Genomic DNA, 19364 nt, shown 5'->3' with positions numbered 1-19364 from the left:
TTATGTGATGGAAGTTTTTGTTTACGTGATGGAAGTTTTTGTTTTCGTGATGGAAGTTTTTGTTTTCGTGATGGAAGTTTTTGTTTACGTGATGGAAGTTTTTGTTTACGTGGAAATTCCCAGATTCTGTCGGTTTAGCTCACCGTTGTGCAGTACAAATGTAGATATCTTATGATACTGTATCTGAGATAAAATGAAGGACCTTGCAAGGTATTTGTTACTTGCTTATAAGCTTTTCAATGGATTTGCCTCCTAAAGAAAAAAATCATACTGCTTGTAACAAGTATTTTCATTGGCTAAGAAATTCATGTGATAAGCAGCGTAATGATTTGTATGAGAGAAAAGTCCATCAATAGAGTGGTTTTTGAGGAGATATAGAATGAATGATAAGAATTAAAACACACACACAAAAAAAAAAAAAAAAAAAAACCACCAACGGAGTGTTCTCTTATCATAATAGAGTACACTCCGTTTTTGTGCTAGACCTCCATAATATAAAACAATCTATTCAGTAAATCATTGAAAAAAAGCTCATATATTTATTTATCATTTAAAGCTTTGATAGAAAGCATGGTTAAATTTACATTGTTACATAATTTCAACAGTAAAGACGAAATATGGACGAACCAATGAAACTGGTGCTTTTTATTGTCTACTTAACACAGCTATATAGCAGGTACTTTTTATTGTCTACTTAACACATCTATATAGCAGGTACTTTTTATTGTCTACTTAACACAGCTATATAGCAGGTACTTTTTATTGTCTACTTAACACAGCTATATAGCAGGTACTTTTTATTGTCTACTTAACACAGCTATATAGCAGGTACTTTTTATTGTCTACTTAACACAGCTATATAGCAGGTACTTTTTATTGTCTACTTAACACAGCTATATAGCAGGTACTTTCGCAAAAACGTTACACTTTTTAGGAATAGGCGACTAAGGTTCGATATCCTTTACAACGCAAATACAAATAGCGTCACGTGCCCGATCAGACGGGGTTTTAACGGTACTCTGGTTTCCATCCACGGACCAATCGCGCGCTTCAATCCGCGCCAACAAGGGTGTTTAATATAGGTTTACATAACTAGCTTCAAAATTAACGGAAACAAAATATTGTCACCAAGCTATACACGGGAGTGTCCCTTCTATATAGTAGATAACGTATTTTCTGTCTAATTTGACGGAATACACTAAAGGTATATCATGTGTAGCAGGAAAAGATGTGTCATAATGTCATTATTATGTTCGGTGTTTTCACAGTTCACGTTATTATGATTTTGTATCATTATATTTTAAATCTTTTACATCTTAGTTTCTATTTTACTGCTTTTACTCTATATTTCAGTTCACAAAATGCTTTTGGACTCATCATTTTGGTCCGATCGAAATTACCATAAAATATCATAACCTGATTACGATCGCAATATACTCGACAAATTAAGAGACAAATCAGAACTACGTATTGTCATAGCGGTAACATAGTCATTATTCGTCATATAACTAAATTTATATTTTGTACGGTCCTTCCAAATATGGCAGTGGTATTACTACCGCGGGAAAATGTCTATAGTTCCAACCTCCAATATAGCCATAATCGTTTACATGCTTACATCTAATATCTGATAGAGTATCAATGTTATTCTGCCACTTGTAATGTATTTTTTATCCTTTGTCGATCCTCATAATGATCTTAATGACTTTTAGTAGTATTCGAACTGCTTTTAAAGATAAAAAAACTGAACAAACAGACAAAAAACATGTAAACACAAAACGAAAATGATCTGCTGTATCAATATAGCACATTATCTTTTACAGTCTTTCCCCCATTACCAAGAATTGCACGTGCACTGCTTAACCTTATGACCTCATCGCGTTGATGGCTGTTATCAAAGGATATGTGTATGGCTTCTACACAGCGATGAACAGGTTACTATCCTCAATTCTAGTATTCTATCTCAAAGTCGAATATAACAATGCACGATAATAAAACAATACACAATATGATAACAATAGACGATAATATAACAATACTATAAAAATGGACGATAATATAACAATAGACGATAATATAAAAACAGACGATAATATAACAATAGACAATGATATGAAAATAGACGATAATATAACAATACATGATAATATAACAATACATCATAATATAACAATGGACGATAATATGACAATGGACAATAACATGACAATGGACGATAATATAACAATGGACGATAATATAACAATAGACGATAATATAACAATAGACGATAATATAAAAACAGACGATGATATAACAATACATGATAATATAACAATACATCATAATATAACAATACATCATAATACAACAATGGGCGATAATATGACAATGGACAATAATATAAAAATGGACAATAATATAACAATAGACGATAATATAAAAAGAGACGATGATATAACGATAGACGATGATATAAAATGGACGATAATATAACAATAGACGATAATATAAAAACAGACGATGATATAACAATAGACGATGTTATAAAAATAGACGATAAAATATAACAATACATGATAATATAACAATACATGATAATATAACAATACATGATAATATAACAATAGACGAAAACATAAAAAATAGACGAAAATATAACAATAGACGATGATATAACAATAGACGATGATATAACAATACACGACAATATAAAAACAGACGATTATATAACAATAGACGATTATATAACAATGGACGATAATATAACAATGGACGATAATATAACAATAGACGATAAAATAACAATGAACGATAATATAACAATAGACGATAACATAACAATAGACGATAATATAACAATAGACGATAACATAAAAATAGACGATAATATAACAGACAATAATATAACAATGGACGATTATATAACAATGGACCATAATATAACAATGGACGATAATATAACAATAGACGATAACATAGAAATAGACGATAATATAACAATGGACGATAATATAACAATGGACGATAATATAACAATGGACGATAATATAACAATGGACGATAACATAAAAATAGACGATAATTTAACAATAGACGATAATATAACAATGGACGATAATATAACAATAAACAATAATATAACAATGGACGATAATATAACAATGGACGATAATATTTTTTTTTTAATTGATATTTTAATTGCATCAATCACATAGTTAAGGTACAATTTTGACAAAGGTTGTTGATGAAAACACACATTATAGACAAAATATCAAAGTTCATTCTAAAATAAGTTTGATACTTTCCCATTTTTGCCGGATCTTGTTCGCTGCGTTTTGGGTCAACATATAGGTCGAATAGAGATCAAGATTTCTGTAATTTCGAATAAATGTCTTACATGTTTCCCAGTTTGGAATTTTTTTATATTGTCGCATCAACGATATATATTTCTTAATGAGCAATATGCATATATTTAAACCTATCACTTGAACATCATCATTTATGCCAAATAGGAAAGTAGCAGGTTTTCTTTCTAAAACAACATTATATTTAATAAAAACTGCATTTATAAAACATGTCCAGAGTGATTGACTATGTGTACAATCCCAAAAAAGGTGGTATATTGTTTCTGGTGCACCACTACAAAAACTACATTCCTGATGTTCTAATAACTTTCGTTTTAATAGCATAGCGTTTGTAAAAAAAATTCTATGGGTGATTCTGTATTGTAAACTTTGTAATTTTGAATCCTTTGTCTCACGAAATGGAAGTGCATGGATATTTTCCCAGTTATCTTGGCTAAGAGAGATATTCAGAATAGTGTGCCACCTTTCATGGGATTGTTGTGGAAATATTAATACAGTAGACAGTAATTTCTGATAGAAAAACTTATTTGGCTTTTCAATATTTTTCAGTTGCCTCAAATTATCATGCAAAACATTTTCAATATTTTTTCCATAATTGGTGATCATTCTCTTCCAGCCTCTCGGTATTGCACTAATAAGGCTATTGTAGGTCATAAAGTTCATATCTACTCGGTATTTCTGAATAAGACTATCTAGAGACATAATGTTACCATGCTCATCTACTAAGTCTTTAACAAAATATATGCCTTCATTACACAGATTTTTGAAGAAGATGGTTCGTCTATTAACTTTTATTTCTTTATTAAACCATAGAGGCTGAGAGAGAACATATTCCGGGGCTGTCGGGAGGAGTTCGTATAGATTTCCCCAAATAGACATAATTTCCTTCCAAAATTTCCCAAAACTATACTTCTTAACAACTTTCTCTAGTCCATGTTTTGTTAAACTCCATATTTTATTTCCTCCAACATGTTCTATATCATCAACTAATAACCTTTTCCAATCTGCATGATTACTAGAATCCAAACATTTCTTTATCCATATAAGTTTTAAAGATTTACAGTAAGAAAAAATATCCGGAACTTTCAAACCTCCATCTTTATAATCACCAATTAAAAGGTTCCTTTTCAATTTATCAACTTTACTATTCCATATAAAATGAAAAAATAATCTTTGAAAGTTTTTTAGGATCTTAATATGTGGACTAGGGATAACAGTTAGTATTTGCACAATAATAGGAAAGACTAATGTTTTGATAACAGTCACTTTCCCAATGATGGAAAGATTCCTAAAAGACCAGTCTGAGAGAAGTAACTCCACTGATTTTAATTTTTCGACAAAATTATCTTCATAAATATCATCTTTAGATAAATCGTATCTTATCCCTAACAACTTAAATTTCCCTTGCTGATTCCAGGTTAAATTTTGCTCCGTTTCAATCTCCTCTCCGCAGCCCCGTTTTACCCCAATCCATACAGCTTGAGACTTATCGAAATTGGTTTTTAGACCAGAACATTCTCCATAGATGTCGATCAAAAATAAAGATTTTGCTAAGGACCTTGCATCATCATCAAGTATTAATGTTGAGTCATCTGCGTACTGACTTATAAGATATTCAGAATTATTTAAAATTATGCCCTTGACATCAGGGTCATATTTGATTGCTGCACTCAATAATTCAATACAAATGATAAACAAATATGGAGACAAAGGATCCCCTTGTCGCACTCCGCGTGTAACTTGAAAAAAAGTAGAGAGGTGACCATTGTTTTCAACACAGGCAGATATATGTGAGTATAAAGTTTTAAAACAGTTTACAATGAAGTCGTTAAAAACAAAAAAACGTAAAGTTCTTTCTATGAATGGCCACTCAAGGGAGTCAAATGCCTTTTCAAAATCTAACATTAGCAAAATACCCGATTGATTATTAACTTCCGTCTTTTCAATAATATCATTAATTATCCTGGTACATTCCCCTATGTAACGACCTTTGACAAATCCCGCCTGACTCGGACTTATAATATCAACTAGAGTTTGTTTAATTCTATTGGCAATACACGACGATGCAATTTTATAATCGACATTTAATAAAGTAATAGGTCTCCAATTTTTTAAATACAATTTTGATTTCCCTTGTTTCGGAATACATTTAATTAATCCCCGTCTCTGACTAATTGACATTTCCTGATCTCTTAATGATTGATTAATGGATCTTAGCAGAAAATGTTTTAGATCTGTCCAGAAAAATTTATAAAACTCTACGGTGAATCCATCTAATCCTGGAGATTTTCCATTACTCATATTTTTTTATTGTTCTTAAACATTCTTCAACCGTGAGTGGACCATTCATAGAATCACTTTGCTCATCCGTGAGTTTAGTTATAAACGGATTATTATCATTAAAAAAGTATTCTTGGTGAACTTCATTAAACAATGTTCCTTTCGTATTGTAAAGATTGGAATAAAATGCTGATTGTTCATTAAGTATTTCATTTAAATTGTGTATTTCATTTCCGTTGTCATTAATTAGTTTAGGAATCATTTTTTCATTGTATTGTCGTTTTTCAAGATTGCAGAAGTATTTAGTGCTTTTTTCCCCTTCGACCTTCCACCTTACCTTTGCTCTTGTGATTATCCCTTTAATTTTCTTATCCCTTAAAGTTTTTAATTTTCCCTCTGTTTCTGAGATATCCTGCAGTAATTGTGCATTTTGTTCTGAATGGTATTTATCATACAAATTTTTTAGTTCACTGTCCAAATCGTTCTCCTGTTTTTCTCGTTCCCTTTTCTTAAATGAAGAATAGCTAATTGTCTTTCCCCGTATCATTAGTTTTAAAGTTCCCCAAAATAATTTGTCACTTATGTTAAATTCTGCGTTTTCTAAGTCATTATTGTCATCTACTCTGTATTGTGCTATAACTTCTGTGATAATATTCTTGACTTTATTTACATATTCCGGATCCCCGAGCAGACTATGATTGAATTTCCATGTACCTCGCCCACGCTGCTGTTTAATAAATTCCAATTCAATATGAACAGGCGAGTGGTCAGATTTGTAAGCGTAGTCCATACCTACTGCAGGAATATTATTATGTAAATCAGAGGATATCAAAAAATAATCAAGGCGACTTTTTTTCCCATTTGGACCAAACCACGTGTATTTTCTATCATCTGGATTAAATTCCCTCCAAACATCAATTAGATCTAAATTTTGCATCATGTTATGGATTTCAATATTTGCTCTGGTATTATTGCGATGACGATAATTGAAAGTGTCTACTTCATATTCAAGTGCGACGTTCCAGTCCCCCGCTATAATTATAGTATCATTACCAATAGCTTCTATTCTATTTTGTAGATTACTAAAAAATGCTGGCTTATCATCATTTGGACCGTATAATTTAACATTTTGTATAATCATATTTAATAATAAAAAATTCCCGTCTGGGTCGTTGTACTCACCAACCACACTGTAATCGAAAGAATTTTTAAAAAGTATTGCAATACCCCTACAGTTTGATGAAAACGACGAACATTTTATATCACCTCCCCATTCATTCCTCCACAATGTTTTTGAATTAGTATGGCCGTGTGTATCCGTTAAAATTGTGATATCGTATTTTGATCGACATCTATGAAAAACGACGATAATATAACAATAGACGATAGTTTAACTATAGACGATAATATATCAATATACGATAATATAACAATAGACGATAATATATCAATAGACGATAATATATCAATGGACGATAATATATCAATAGACGATAATATAACAATAGACGATTATAAAACATTAGATGATAATATAACAATAGACGATAATATATCAATAGACGATAATATTACATTAGACGATAATATATCAATATACGATAATATTACATTAGACGATAATATATCAATATACGATAATATAACAATAGACGATAATATAATAATAGACGATAATATAACAATAGACGATAATATATCAATAGACGATAATATATCAATGGACGATAATATATCAATGGACGATAATATAGCAAAAGACGATAATATATCAATATACGATAATATAACAATAGACGATAATATATCAATAGACGATAATATAACAATAGACGATAATATAACAATAGACGATAATATAACAATAGACGATAATATAACATTAGACGATAATATATCAATGGACGATAATATATCAATAGACGATAATATATCAATAGACGATAATATAACAAAAGACGATAATATATCAATATACGATAATATAACAATAGACGATAATATAACAATAGACGATAATATAACAATAGACGATAATATAACATTAGATGATAATATAACAATAGACGATAATATGTCAATAGACCATAATATATCAATAGACGATAATATATCAATAGACGATAATATATCAATAGACGATAATATTACATTAGACGATAATATATCAATATACGATAATATAACAATAGACGATAATATAACAATAGACGATAATATATCAATAGACGATAATATATCAATGGACGATAATATATCAATAGACGATAATATAACAAAAGACGATAATATAACAATAGACGATAATATATCAATATACGATAATATTACATTAGACGATAATATATCAATATACGATAATATATCAATAGACGATAATATAACAATAGACGATAATATATCAATAGACGATAATATATCAATAGACGATAATATTACAATAGACGATAATATATCAATAGACGATAATATATCAATAGACGATAATATTACAATAGACGATAATATATCAATAGACGATAATATAACAATAGACGATAATATATCAATATACGATAATATTACATTAGACGATAATATATCAATATACGATAATAAATCAATAGACGATAATATAACAATAGACGATAATATAACATTAGACGATAATATAACAATAGACGATAATATATCAATAGACGATAATATAACAATAGACGATGATATCACAATGGACGATAATATAATAATAGACGATAATATAACATTAGATGGTAATATAACAATATACGATGATATCACAATGGACGATAATATAATAGACGATAATATATCAATAGACGATAATATATCATTAGATGATAATATAACATTAGATGATAATATAACAATAGACGATAATATATCAATAGACGATAATATATCATTAGATGATAATATAACAATGGACGATAAATGACCAATATACGATGATATAACATTTCACGATAATATAACAATTCACGTAGTATGATAATTTGTAGTGGGGTTTTAATAACTTGATTGATAAGGATTTGTTAATGAAATAAACATTGTAACGATATGATCTCTTCATTGATGTATATATTGACGCTAACTTTGTGATATGGTACGTACGATCACTACGAGGAAGTGTGTGTAGATAGAGAATGCTTTATAGTAAAGTAAGAGTTGAGTGATTCAACCACAGAATTTGAACACACACTACACTGTATGTGGCTGTATGAACGTATCTTTCTCATCATCAAGCTGCACAGATATGTGACCGTCTAAGATGTACACAAGTGAGCACTGTTAGAGACTTAGGAATAATGTACTTACTTGGTGTCCCTGACCACCTGATGCACATCTAACACTGCGAGATCCTGATGGGGGATTGGTTGTTAACACCGTCTTTATCCGCCCTAGTACCAAGTATGTCCAAGCTTGGTCAGCTTAATCACATAAAATATTTAATTAGTATTAGTTATAACATTCAAGTGTTTATCGACAACAGATCGATGAATTAATGGAGTTAAGATAATCATCCTACAACGAAATGAGAGACTAAACTTATTTGCAAAACATAGTTTTGAATACTTGTTAAAATTTTTTAAACAAAATATCAAGATAACATTATATTTCTACCGTTAGTCGCTAATTCAAACACCACTGCAGTGATCTGGTTCTCAAACGTCAATGCCCTTATTTTTCGATGATACATCAGTATGACGCTTGATTGTACTTAAAAATCTCCTTTGGAACAAACACTGTCATAACCTGTGAGACCAGACCTGGAGGATGGCTGTATATTCCATGTTCATATATTGTAGTGTCTGTTCCTCCTTCTGCTTCTCATGGACGATAATGAATCAAGGTAAAGTTCATATAAACAAGCATCAATATATATTGTTGTCAATTATCAAATGTTCCTTGACCTAAAGTGCCAGTGAAATTCAACTTCTTTGATAAAAAAAAAATGGTTATCAATTTGATACCAAAATTGAATTCACTTTTATCTAAGATTATGTAATCAAGTCTGATACCGTGCTACTGTGCCTATATTTCAGATATGTATCCTCGATTTGAAAAAGCTTATACCCTTTTCTTTGTTCATATGAAAAAAACTCACACACTGATAATATTGTATTAGTTATACAGTATGAAATAAACAATTTATATTTACGTTTTACAGGGGATGTGTGGGATATTCCAGAAACTGAAGGCTACACTAATACAAACCTCCAAGACGATGTGTCTGAATCTGAAATGTATGATGAAGACGGTATGTTTACAGATTGGTCCCAACATCCGGGTATAGGAGACAGTCACCAGGTACGTGTAAAGTAGTAAAATGTTTATTGTTATAGTTATTATTATGATACGTGTTTCAGGACATATTCAGTCCCACCTGTGTAGTAGTGAATTCGGGCTACCTGTATAGGTGACATAATCACACGGGTGTGTAATATAATGATGAAAGAAGTCATAGATAACATTTCATAATAAGACACATCACTATAATGACGTTAGGTATCCATATTATATATTCCATAGTAAGACACATCACTATAATGACGTTAGGTATCCACATCATATATTCCATAGTAAGACACATCACTATAATGACGTTATGTATCCACATTATATATTCCATAGTAAGACACATCACTGTAATGTGATAGGTATCCACATCATTTATTCCATAGTAAGACACATCACTATAATGACGTTAGGTATCCACATCATATATTCCATAGTAAGACACATCACTATGATGGCGTTAGGTATCCACATCATATATTCCATAGTAAGACACATCACTATGATGGCGTTAGGTATCCACATCATATATTCCATAGTAAGACACATCACTATAATTACGTTAGGTATCCACATCATATATTCCATAGTAAGATACATCACTGTAATGACGTTAGGTATCCACATCCTACATTTTATAGTAAGGCACCTCATTATAGTGACGCTGATCGACTAATTTGCTTTCAAGAAATTACTATTATCACCAGGAAGCATTGTTTCTTTGAAATATGTTTTGATATTTTCTGAGCATCATATTGAAGGATTTGAATTTATATTGACATATTGCACCATATTTCAACATCCAGTATCTATTATATACACTTTTGTCGGCGGTGTGTAAGGGCCTCAATGCCACTTATATAGAACTCATTTTCTTGGCTGTTCAGAAAGTCATCCACTGCATGAATGACGTCATCATTGGACTGAAAGTGGGTGCCTGAAATAGCTGTTTTCATTTTTGGAAATAGATGAAAGTCTGATGGAGCGAGATCCGGTGAATAAGGCGGATGCTCAATCAATTTAAAGCCACAATCGTGAATGACAGCCATGACAATGACAGACTTGTGAACATGAGCATTTGCCTGATTGAATAAACCACCTTTAGTGAGCTTTCTGCGGCGAATAAGTTTAATATTTTCTCGTTACTGCCTCAGAAGTGAAGCAAAGTATGTTCCATTGATTGTTTGTCTCTTTTGGAAATAACCTTTCAGCAGAATATCATCTGCATCCTAGGAAACCGAGGCCATAATCATCACAGTTGATGGAATCTTTGCCTTCTTTGGCGGAGGAGAGCCAGGGTGTTTCCATTGTTTCGAATATTGTTTGGCTTCTGGGGTAAAATGATGGACCCGTGTTTCATCCATAGTGACACACTCTGAAGAAAGTTAAAATTAGCATGCGAAAATGTGCGCCTGGTGTCAGAAGTCTTGCTACCCATCGAGCTGAAAGCTTTCTCATTGCAAGATCCTCGGTCATAACAATATCATGAACTTTATTGGTCGTTTCTGGGGTTGCAACATTGACAGGCCTTCCAGGACGGGAGACATCCTTAAGGCTCTGTCGACCGCACTTACAATCCGTCATCCATCTTTTCACTGAAGCATATGAAGGGGAATATTTCCCTAGTGATGTTACCATATCATTTTGGGTATCCTTAGGTGTTAAACCTTTTTATGCAAATATTGGATCACTGTTCTTTCACCGATTTTGTCCATTTTGCAAAAGCCGCGTGTCCTGTTTACTTCAGAGTGCTACCTCGTCGCTGTAAACTAACTATATGAGACCAGTCCTTGGGTACACGGGCCTATGTAGTCAGAGAATAGTAGGACTTGAAAAGAACATCATTGAGTAATTCCTTCAATACGAGGCTCACAACATATCAATCATGCCTTGTAAATACTTATTTGAATTAGCGATAGGACAATTGACTTTTATTCGCTCAGGGGTTTCTATACATACCTTTGTTAATGAAAATCCGTAGTAATGTTTTTGTGAAAGAAAAATGGTAATACAATGTAGCATATTTAAATTTGTGAATGAAGTATAACGTAGTATTAATTGTGAATGTACGTCATTGGTAGTGGTTGTTTGTGAATGGATAGTTGAAGTTGTATTTTAGAACAGATAAGAAAACACCAGCTGTAAGTAGTAGAGTTTATTTTTGTTTTGTTTTAGATGAGCGTTAAAAGAAATAACTATTTAAATACCTCCTCTGTGAATGAAAATAACATGTACACATGTATGTAGTAATTAGTTTGCCTTTTTGATATTAACAACAGACGAGCACCGATGATTCCTGGGAGTTCCTCCGAGAGGAGGAGTCAACACGTAAAGATGTTGTAGATTATGTTAATGCTGATAACGGAGAAGCTGTACTACAAGTTGGGCAAGACCTGCGTAAGTAAAATCATACAAAGGTTATGGAGTGCACTACATGCTACCAGTGACGAAAACGTCATCATTAATGGATACACCAGGTGTATTACGTAAAAACAACGTAATTATCATTTAGTTCTAAATATAATTGTGGATCTTACCTTTATACATTTGATGTAATTGTTGATCTGAACGTATACCTGTGAAGTCATATCCTGGTGAAAATAAATATTTGGAATCAAAACCTGGGTTGAACTTAATTAATGTTACTTATTAATACATACAGAAAGTGTTATAAGTGTTGATACAGAGACAATAACGATAATTATATAAATGGTTTAATAGATTAACGAAATGCAAACAAAAACCTATAAAGCATGCGAATGTTTGAGGTAAAGGGATGTAATAGATATCTTTGTGTTTACTAGATGTGTATGGGAGATGTATATTTTGACTTGAATGTTTTCAATGGCACGCGGTTAACATATCCGACATTTAACCCAACAACTAAACCTAAGAAATGGTAAAGAACCTGTAGAAAGGTATGGTTGTATGGTAATTCGATGTGTGCTATGCTTATAAGTCAATCTATGAAGAAACTCGAGTGATATTTGAATAATTTTCCCGATTTGTCTTGAACGACGTATTATGTTTTGCCAGTTCAAGCAATGCTTCTCGGCCCCCCTAATCGATTAAGAAATACATTTGATCCATAAGATTAGGAAATAGTTTATGTTAACAAAAGAATGTTTAATCATGGACTATACTTATCTAGGTATGCCAGAGGACAGCTACAAACATTTGGAGGCTAATGTCGAGGTTCTGGCAGTCGTGGATTACTGTCTTTACCGGAAGTATCTCCGACAATATCGCAACAATAAGAGGAAAGCACACATGCAGATCGAACGATACTACCAGATTCTCTTCTCAATGGTATAATCCGTGTCTCAAGTTATCCTGTAAAAAATAAGATAATGCCAACATAAAGATAAAACTTGGACCGCAAAATTAGTGAAATCAAGGAAAACATAAATAAGTGAAATATTAGCATATAGAACCGGTAGATCCGGAGGGGTAACGTCTCCTGTTTTGTCCATTAAAAAAAAAAAAAAAAAAAACAGAAATGGAATGGTTCTTATCAACACCATGATAGTGACTTTCCATTCATTAAGATGAAGGGAATGTACCAAACCTGCAAATGAGAAGTAGACATGATCTCTATTTCGATTCTATTCCAGGTTGACCAGCGCTTCTCAACTATCCAGTCGCCATCGTTGGCCATCCGTGTTAGCTTGGTTGGAATTGTCATTCCAAAGGTAAGAATGGGGTTAAGAAATGTAGAACAGATATTAGGTTCATTTTACAATATAACAGCTATGAATACTTTTCTGAAACGACATAAACATGAATACTGTCACAATCATTATGAAAATTTGCACCAATTTTTCAGAATTTCCAAAATTCCGCTCATATTGTGGTTAGTGCAGTTTCTATTCTTAAATGTGTTCACTCAAATTCATAAAGTTTTTGTCAGGATGAGAAATCGGAAAACTAAGATTTACAAGTAAATAGAAAATGTTCTCATTTCCGCACGGTATACTTTGGTTTTGTTGTTGTTGTTGTTTACTGTGATTTATACCATACTTATTAATACCTGTTATTGTGATCAGAATCGGGCAGAAGCTAGCTGGCTGGAAAACTCCGTTATCTGGCCCCGGACTGTTCGCCAAGGTGTGGTTAATGTGGATACAGCTCTTCAAAAGTTTCAGATGTGGCTTCGGAGAAAATATCCTGATCTTCCTACTTACGACCACGCGGTAGCTTTTACAGGGTAAGGTCTTGATGCTTAGAGACAAAATGTTGGTTGTATTTACCATGCTCATCATGAACCCACATTCCTCAGTAATTCTAGAATTAAAAGTTTCGTATGTGTTGCTGTGGTGATAAAGTACATCTTATTTTTTGATTTCAGACACCGGTTATATAAAGGACAAAGAAAAGTTGACGGTAAGGTGTAAAATGGAATTGAAGTAGTAATGTAACAATTTTAAACATACGTAAATTACACAGCAAAGGGATTGTCCAATTTAAACAAGTTTACACGTATAAACAAAAGGTGTTTTCCTCTAGTTAAAGAAATATCAAAAGAACAACAGATATGTGTTATTGACGAGTAAATGTACCACGTGGTTTAGGTATGGCGTATATCGGGACGATATGTCGAACCCTGGAAGGGAAATCGTCTTCTGTTGTATACGACAATGGAGATTTCCTTGCTGCTGGAATCACCACTCATGAACTTGGACACAGGTATGGACAACCACTCTTTTTATAAACGTATCTTTTAACATCGCATACTCCAGGAAAATATCTGTAGATATATTATCTATATTTATAATTCAATTCAATTTCTTTATGACCAAACTTCGGCCACGTTTGGCGATAAAAGATACTGGTACAAATAATCATCGTAGGAGTCGAGTAGCCAAAATAACAGGTTAATGGGCGTTAACATTGAGATCATATTTTAACAAGTACATTATGCTAAAATTAACAATATTAATTCTAATGACAAATTTGCGACAAGACCTGAATCGTATCATATTCAAGACGTAACACGTAATAAAAGATAGTGTAGAGGTCGGCTAACTTCTTATTGATATATATATAGCCTAGGTGCCACACACGACGGAGACAGTGTAAACCAAGACTGTTCAGCTGATAGAGACAACATAATGTCCCCCAGACAGAGCGCCAAGAGTAAGGCAGCATCCTCGATGTTCTACTTTTCGGACTGCAGCATCAAACAGATGATATATCACCTCCAGTGAGTATGTCTTACTATTTCTATTATCTGTATATAAACGATGTATAGATGACGCTAACTCTTCCGGAACGCATGCTTTCATTATTCATGAAGTTCCCAAGTGTCCATGTAAATGCATATTTTGTCCTCATTTTATAGATATCAAATTAGACGTATTAGTCGACATGTCGTCCCTTAGCCTCATTAAAAACACGCCAGGAAATAAAGCCCAGGATGCTGGATTGCCCGTGGCTACTAATTATTGTCATGTTATTTCTTATCAACAAAATCAGGATTTATTTTACATTTCCATTATAAAGCACAAATCTGTCGTTTACATGTCATTTTACTATTCAGGAATAGGAGACATTGTTTAACTGGAGGAACTAAAGATCCATATAACCAGACAGGCAATAACTCCCCAGGTTCCATATATGGTCTGACGAAACAGTGTCAGATGGTGTTTGGTTCCCAGTCTGACTTCTGCCAGGTGAGGCTTATAGTATACGTAGTGGCCACTTTTCATGTCCTTCTGTGGTATTACAGATGGTATTTACAATCGTCACTTTCAGATGCATTTATATTATTTATTACCAAAAATTGTTCCAATAAAAAGTTTGATGATTTTCTTCAGCGTACCGGTCGCTATGACAACATATGTGAACAGCTCTGGTGCACCAATCCTGGTAATTCCCGAATCTGCCAAACTAAGTCAAGACTTGTAGCACTTCCGGGCACGATTTGTTCTCATCAGAAGGTAAGTTGGATATTTGTTAATACATAATGTACTCTTGATTCAATTTTATACAGTATTTAAAGATTAAAAACGGTGCTTTATGGTACTCGAGATTCACAAATAATCTAGAACTATTGTGTAAGCGTAAATAACGGCATTAGAAGATCTTTCCGTCGGGCTCTCGTCAACAATAGATTGCTTTCAAAGTACCTGCTATTATGAGTATCCACTTGATTTTTTCCCCAGATATGTCACCTTGGTAACTGTTTGGATTCATCCACAATACACAGCCAAACCAGAGAGTTTAGGCTCGTTAGACCTGCCACAACATCAGGTATGTAACAGTAACGTTCAACAAAAAAATCATTTATCCTTCAATTCTTCGGCAGGAAATAGATTATATGTTTTTAAAAATTATTTTCTTTGACTTTCCAGAATGTCCTACAGGGGATAGAGATCCAGCATATTGCACATCGGTAGCCATGAAGTATGGACGTGAAGTTATATGTGATCATAACATTATTGGAGCCTACTGTTGTCGGACATGCTCGATGATAATGTAACACGATTGATCATAACATTATTGGAGCCTACTGTTGTCGGACATGCTCGATGATACTGTAACACGATTGATCATAACATTATTGGAGCCTACTGTTGTCGGACATGCTCGATGATACTGTAACACGATTGATCATAACATTATTGGAGCCTACTGTTGTCGGACATGCTCGATGATACTGTAACACGATTGATCATAACATTATTGGAGCCTACTGTTGTCGGACATGCTCGATGATACTGTAACACGATTGATCATAACATTATTGGAGCCTACTGTTGCCGGACATGCTCGATGATATTGTAAAACGATTGATAACATTATTGGAGCCTACTGTTGTCGGACATGCTCGATGATAATGTAAAACGATTGACCATAACATTATTGGAGCCTACTGTTGCCGGACATGCTCGATGATAATGTAAAACGATTGATAACATTATTGGAGCCTACTGTTGTCGGACATGCTCGATGATACTGTAACACAATTGATCATAACATTATTGGAGCCTACTGTTGCCGGACATGCTCGATGATACTGTAAAACGATTGACCATAACATTATTGGAGCCTACTGTTGCCGGACATGCTCGATGATAATGTAAAACGATTGATCATAACATTATTGGAGCCTACTGTTGTCGGACATGCTCGATGATAATGTAAAACGATTGATAACATTATTGGAGCCTACTGTTGTCGGACATGCTCGATGATACTGTAACACAATTGATCATAACATTATTGGAGCCTACTGTTGTCGGACATGCTCGATGATACTGTAACACAATTGATCATAACATTATTGGAGCCTACTGTTGCCGGACATGCTCGATGATACTGTAAAACGATTGACCATAACATTATTGGAGCCTACTGTTGCCGGACATGCTCGATGATAATGTAAAACGATTGATCATAACATTATTGGAGCCTACTGTTGTCGGACATGCTCGATGATACTGTAAAACGATTGACCATAACATTATTGGAGCCTACTGTTGTCGGACATGCTCGATGATACTGTAACACAATTGATCATAACATTATTGGAGCCTACTGTTGTCGGACATGCTCGATGATACTGTAACACAATTGATCATAACATTATTGGAGCCTACTGTTGCCGGACATGCTCGATGATACTGTAAAACGATTGACCATAACATTATTGGAGCCTACTGTTGCCGGACATGCTCGATGATAATGTAAAACGATTGATCATAACATTATTGGAGCCTACTGTTGTCGGACATGCTCGATGATACTGTAACACGATTGATCATAACATTATTGGAGCCTACTGTTGTCGGACATGCTCGATGATACTGTAACACAATTGATCATAACATTATTGGAGCCTACTGTTGTCGGACATGCTCGATGATATTATTAAACGATTGATAACATTATTGGAGCCTACTGTTGTCGGACATGCTCGATGATACTGTAACACGATTGATCATAACATTATTGGAGCCTACTGTTGTCGGACATGCTCGATGATAATGTAACACGATTGACCATAACATTATTGGAGCCTACTGTTGCCGGACATGCTCGATGATATTGTAAAACGATTGATGTATCATGAGCGTATCGTGTAGAACACATGCTATTGGGATGTCAGTATGTGGGTAACAAAGAATGAAGAAATTAGAGTGCATCAACCACGACCTTGGAACTATGGCCTTACCAGTTCAGTGTATAATACACAATGTGTTCCAACAACACTGGGATTATCTCCCGGGCAGGAATGATTGAAAGACTAAAATGGCGGTAAAAGTGATGAACTCATCACATATCATATCATCCAGTTTAAGTTTGAAAAGGAGTTTGCTTTGGTAATTCACCTTACACTTCGGATCTACTTATATGTTTTTTTTAGCCGAGACATTTAAGTATTGTTTGACTTTAGATGGTTCTCTTTGGACAGAATTTAGGGTTTAACAGGTATAATTTGCGTCTGATCAAATCATTAATTTCCAATGATTGTTTGATTAGCATCTACATTAATATTTCAGGGAGTCTTACTTTCACACAAACTTATAAATGGCATACCTAATGTAAAAACGATGTCTGCCATTGAATTCAGCCATTAACAGTTTGGGAATAAATCTATTCTTTTGAGATAATTTTGTATTTCTCTTATGCACGGTTGCCATACTCGTACAAATCACGATCGAGTAAAATATCTACCGAATGAGAGGACTCCGTACCGGGATTGTCGAGAGATTCCCCATAAAATCATTAAAATTTCCTCCAGCACCCCCCCCCCCCCCCCCCCCCCCCCTCCCATGCATAAGATGTGTCTGGAGTCCTCCTGCGTGTAACAGTATTGACTAAGCCTCTACGAGTTATCGCCCTTGAGTCAATACTGTTACACTGCTGGATACATCTACCCAATGAGAGGACTGGTTCACCAAACAGGGATCGACAAAACCAGGGATTTCATTCAAATAGTAGCCACCATAAAAGGGACAATTTTTTTTTCAGTCACCATGGATAAGATTCATTTTTCGTGTTCTCCCTTGAATTACATGTTACATGAATATATGCTCTGTCTACTTAATTAAAATGAGTAATTATGCATACATTATTGGAGAATTTAAAATGACAGTTGACAATCTGTAGTGAAAGGAAAAATTCTGTAATTTTTTTCAAATACTTTAATGTAACCCATTCAAACACCAAATCATTTTCAGACAAATAACAAGAGATCCCAGAGGGATCTTGGCGCCCACCATTGAATGATCTTTATAGGTTCCATGTCAGATTGATCTTTTCTCCCTTCCTCTTACTAATCTGTATAAATTGAGAAACATCCCTCCAGTGCTTTTTAAACAAGGGAAACTTATATATGAAATTTAAGATTTAGTAATATTGGTTGTCTTTCGACAATGTTTTCAGATTGGTCCAAAAATGCAATATGACGGACAAAGGGGAACCTACATAAGA

General features: G+C 33.5%; 1 protein-coding gene across 1 annotated transcript; it reads left to right on the top strand.

The window, feature by feature from the left end:
• The first annotated feature begins 9265 nt into the window (after positions 1-9265).
• On the top strand, positions 9266-18536 carry LOC117322811 (metalloprotease mig-17-like). Its single transcript, XM_033877754.1, has 13 exons — positions 9266-9480; positions 9799-9938; positions 12206-12323; positions 13078-13235; positions 13541-13618; positions 13973-14133; positions 14275-14309; positions 14498-14612; positions 14974-15129; positions 15466-15598; positions 15743-15865; positions 16091-16178; positions 16280-18536. The coding sequence occupies exons 1-13, from the start codon at positions 9405-9407 to the stop codon at positions 16405-16407; spliced, it is 1509 nt and encodes a 502-aa protein (XP_033733645.1). The 5' UTR covers positions 9266-9404; the 3' UTR covers positions 16408-18536.
• The last annotated feature ends 828 nt before the right edge of the window (positions 18537-19364 follow it).

This window comes from Pecten maximus, chromosome 3, assembly GCF_902652985.1.
Source record: "Pecten maximus chromosome 3, xPecMax1.1, whole genome shotgun sequence".
Classification (NCBI taxonomy): Eukaryota; Metazoa; Mollusca; class Bivalvia; order Pectinida; family Pectinidae; genus Pecten; species Pecten maximus.
Note: the sequence above shows the minus strand (reverse complement) of the source record. Positions and strands in the feature narration are given on the sequence as shown.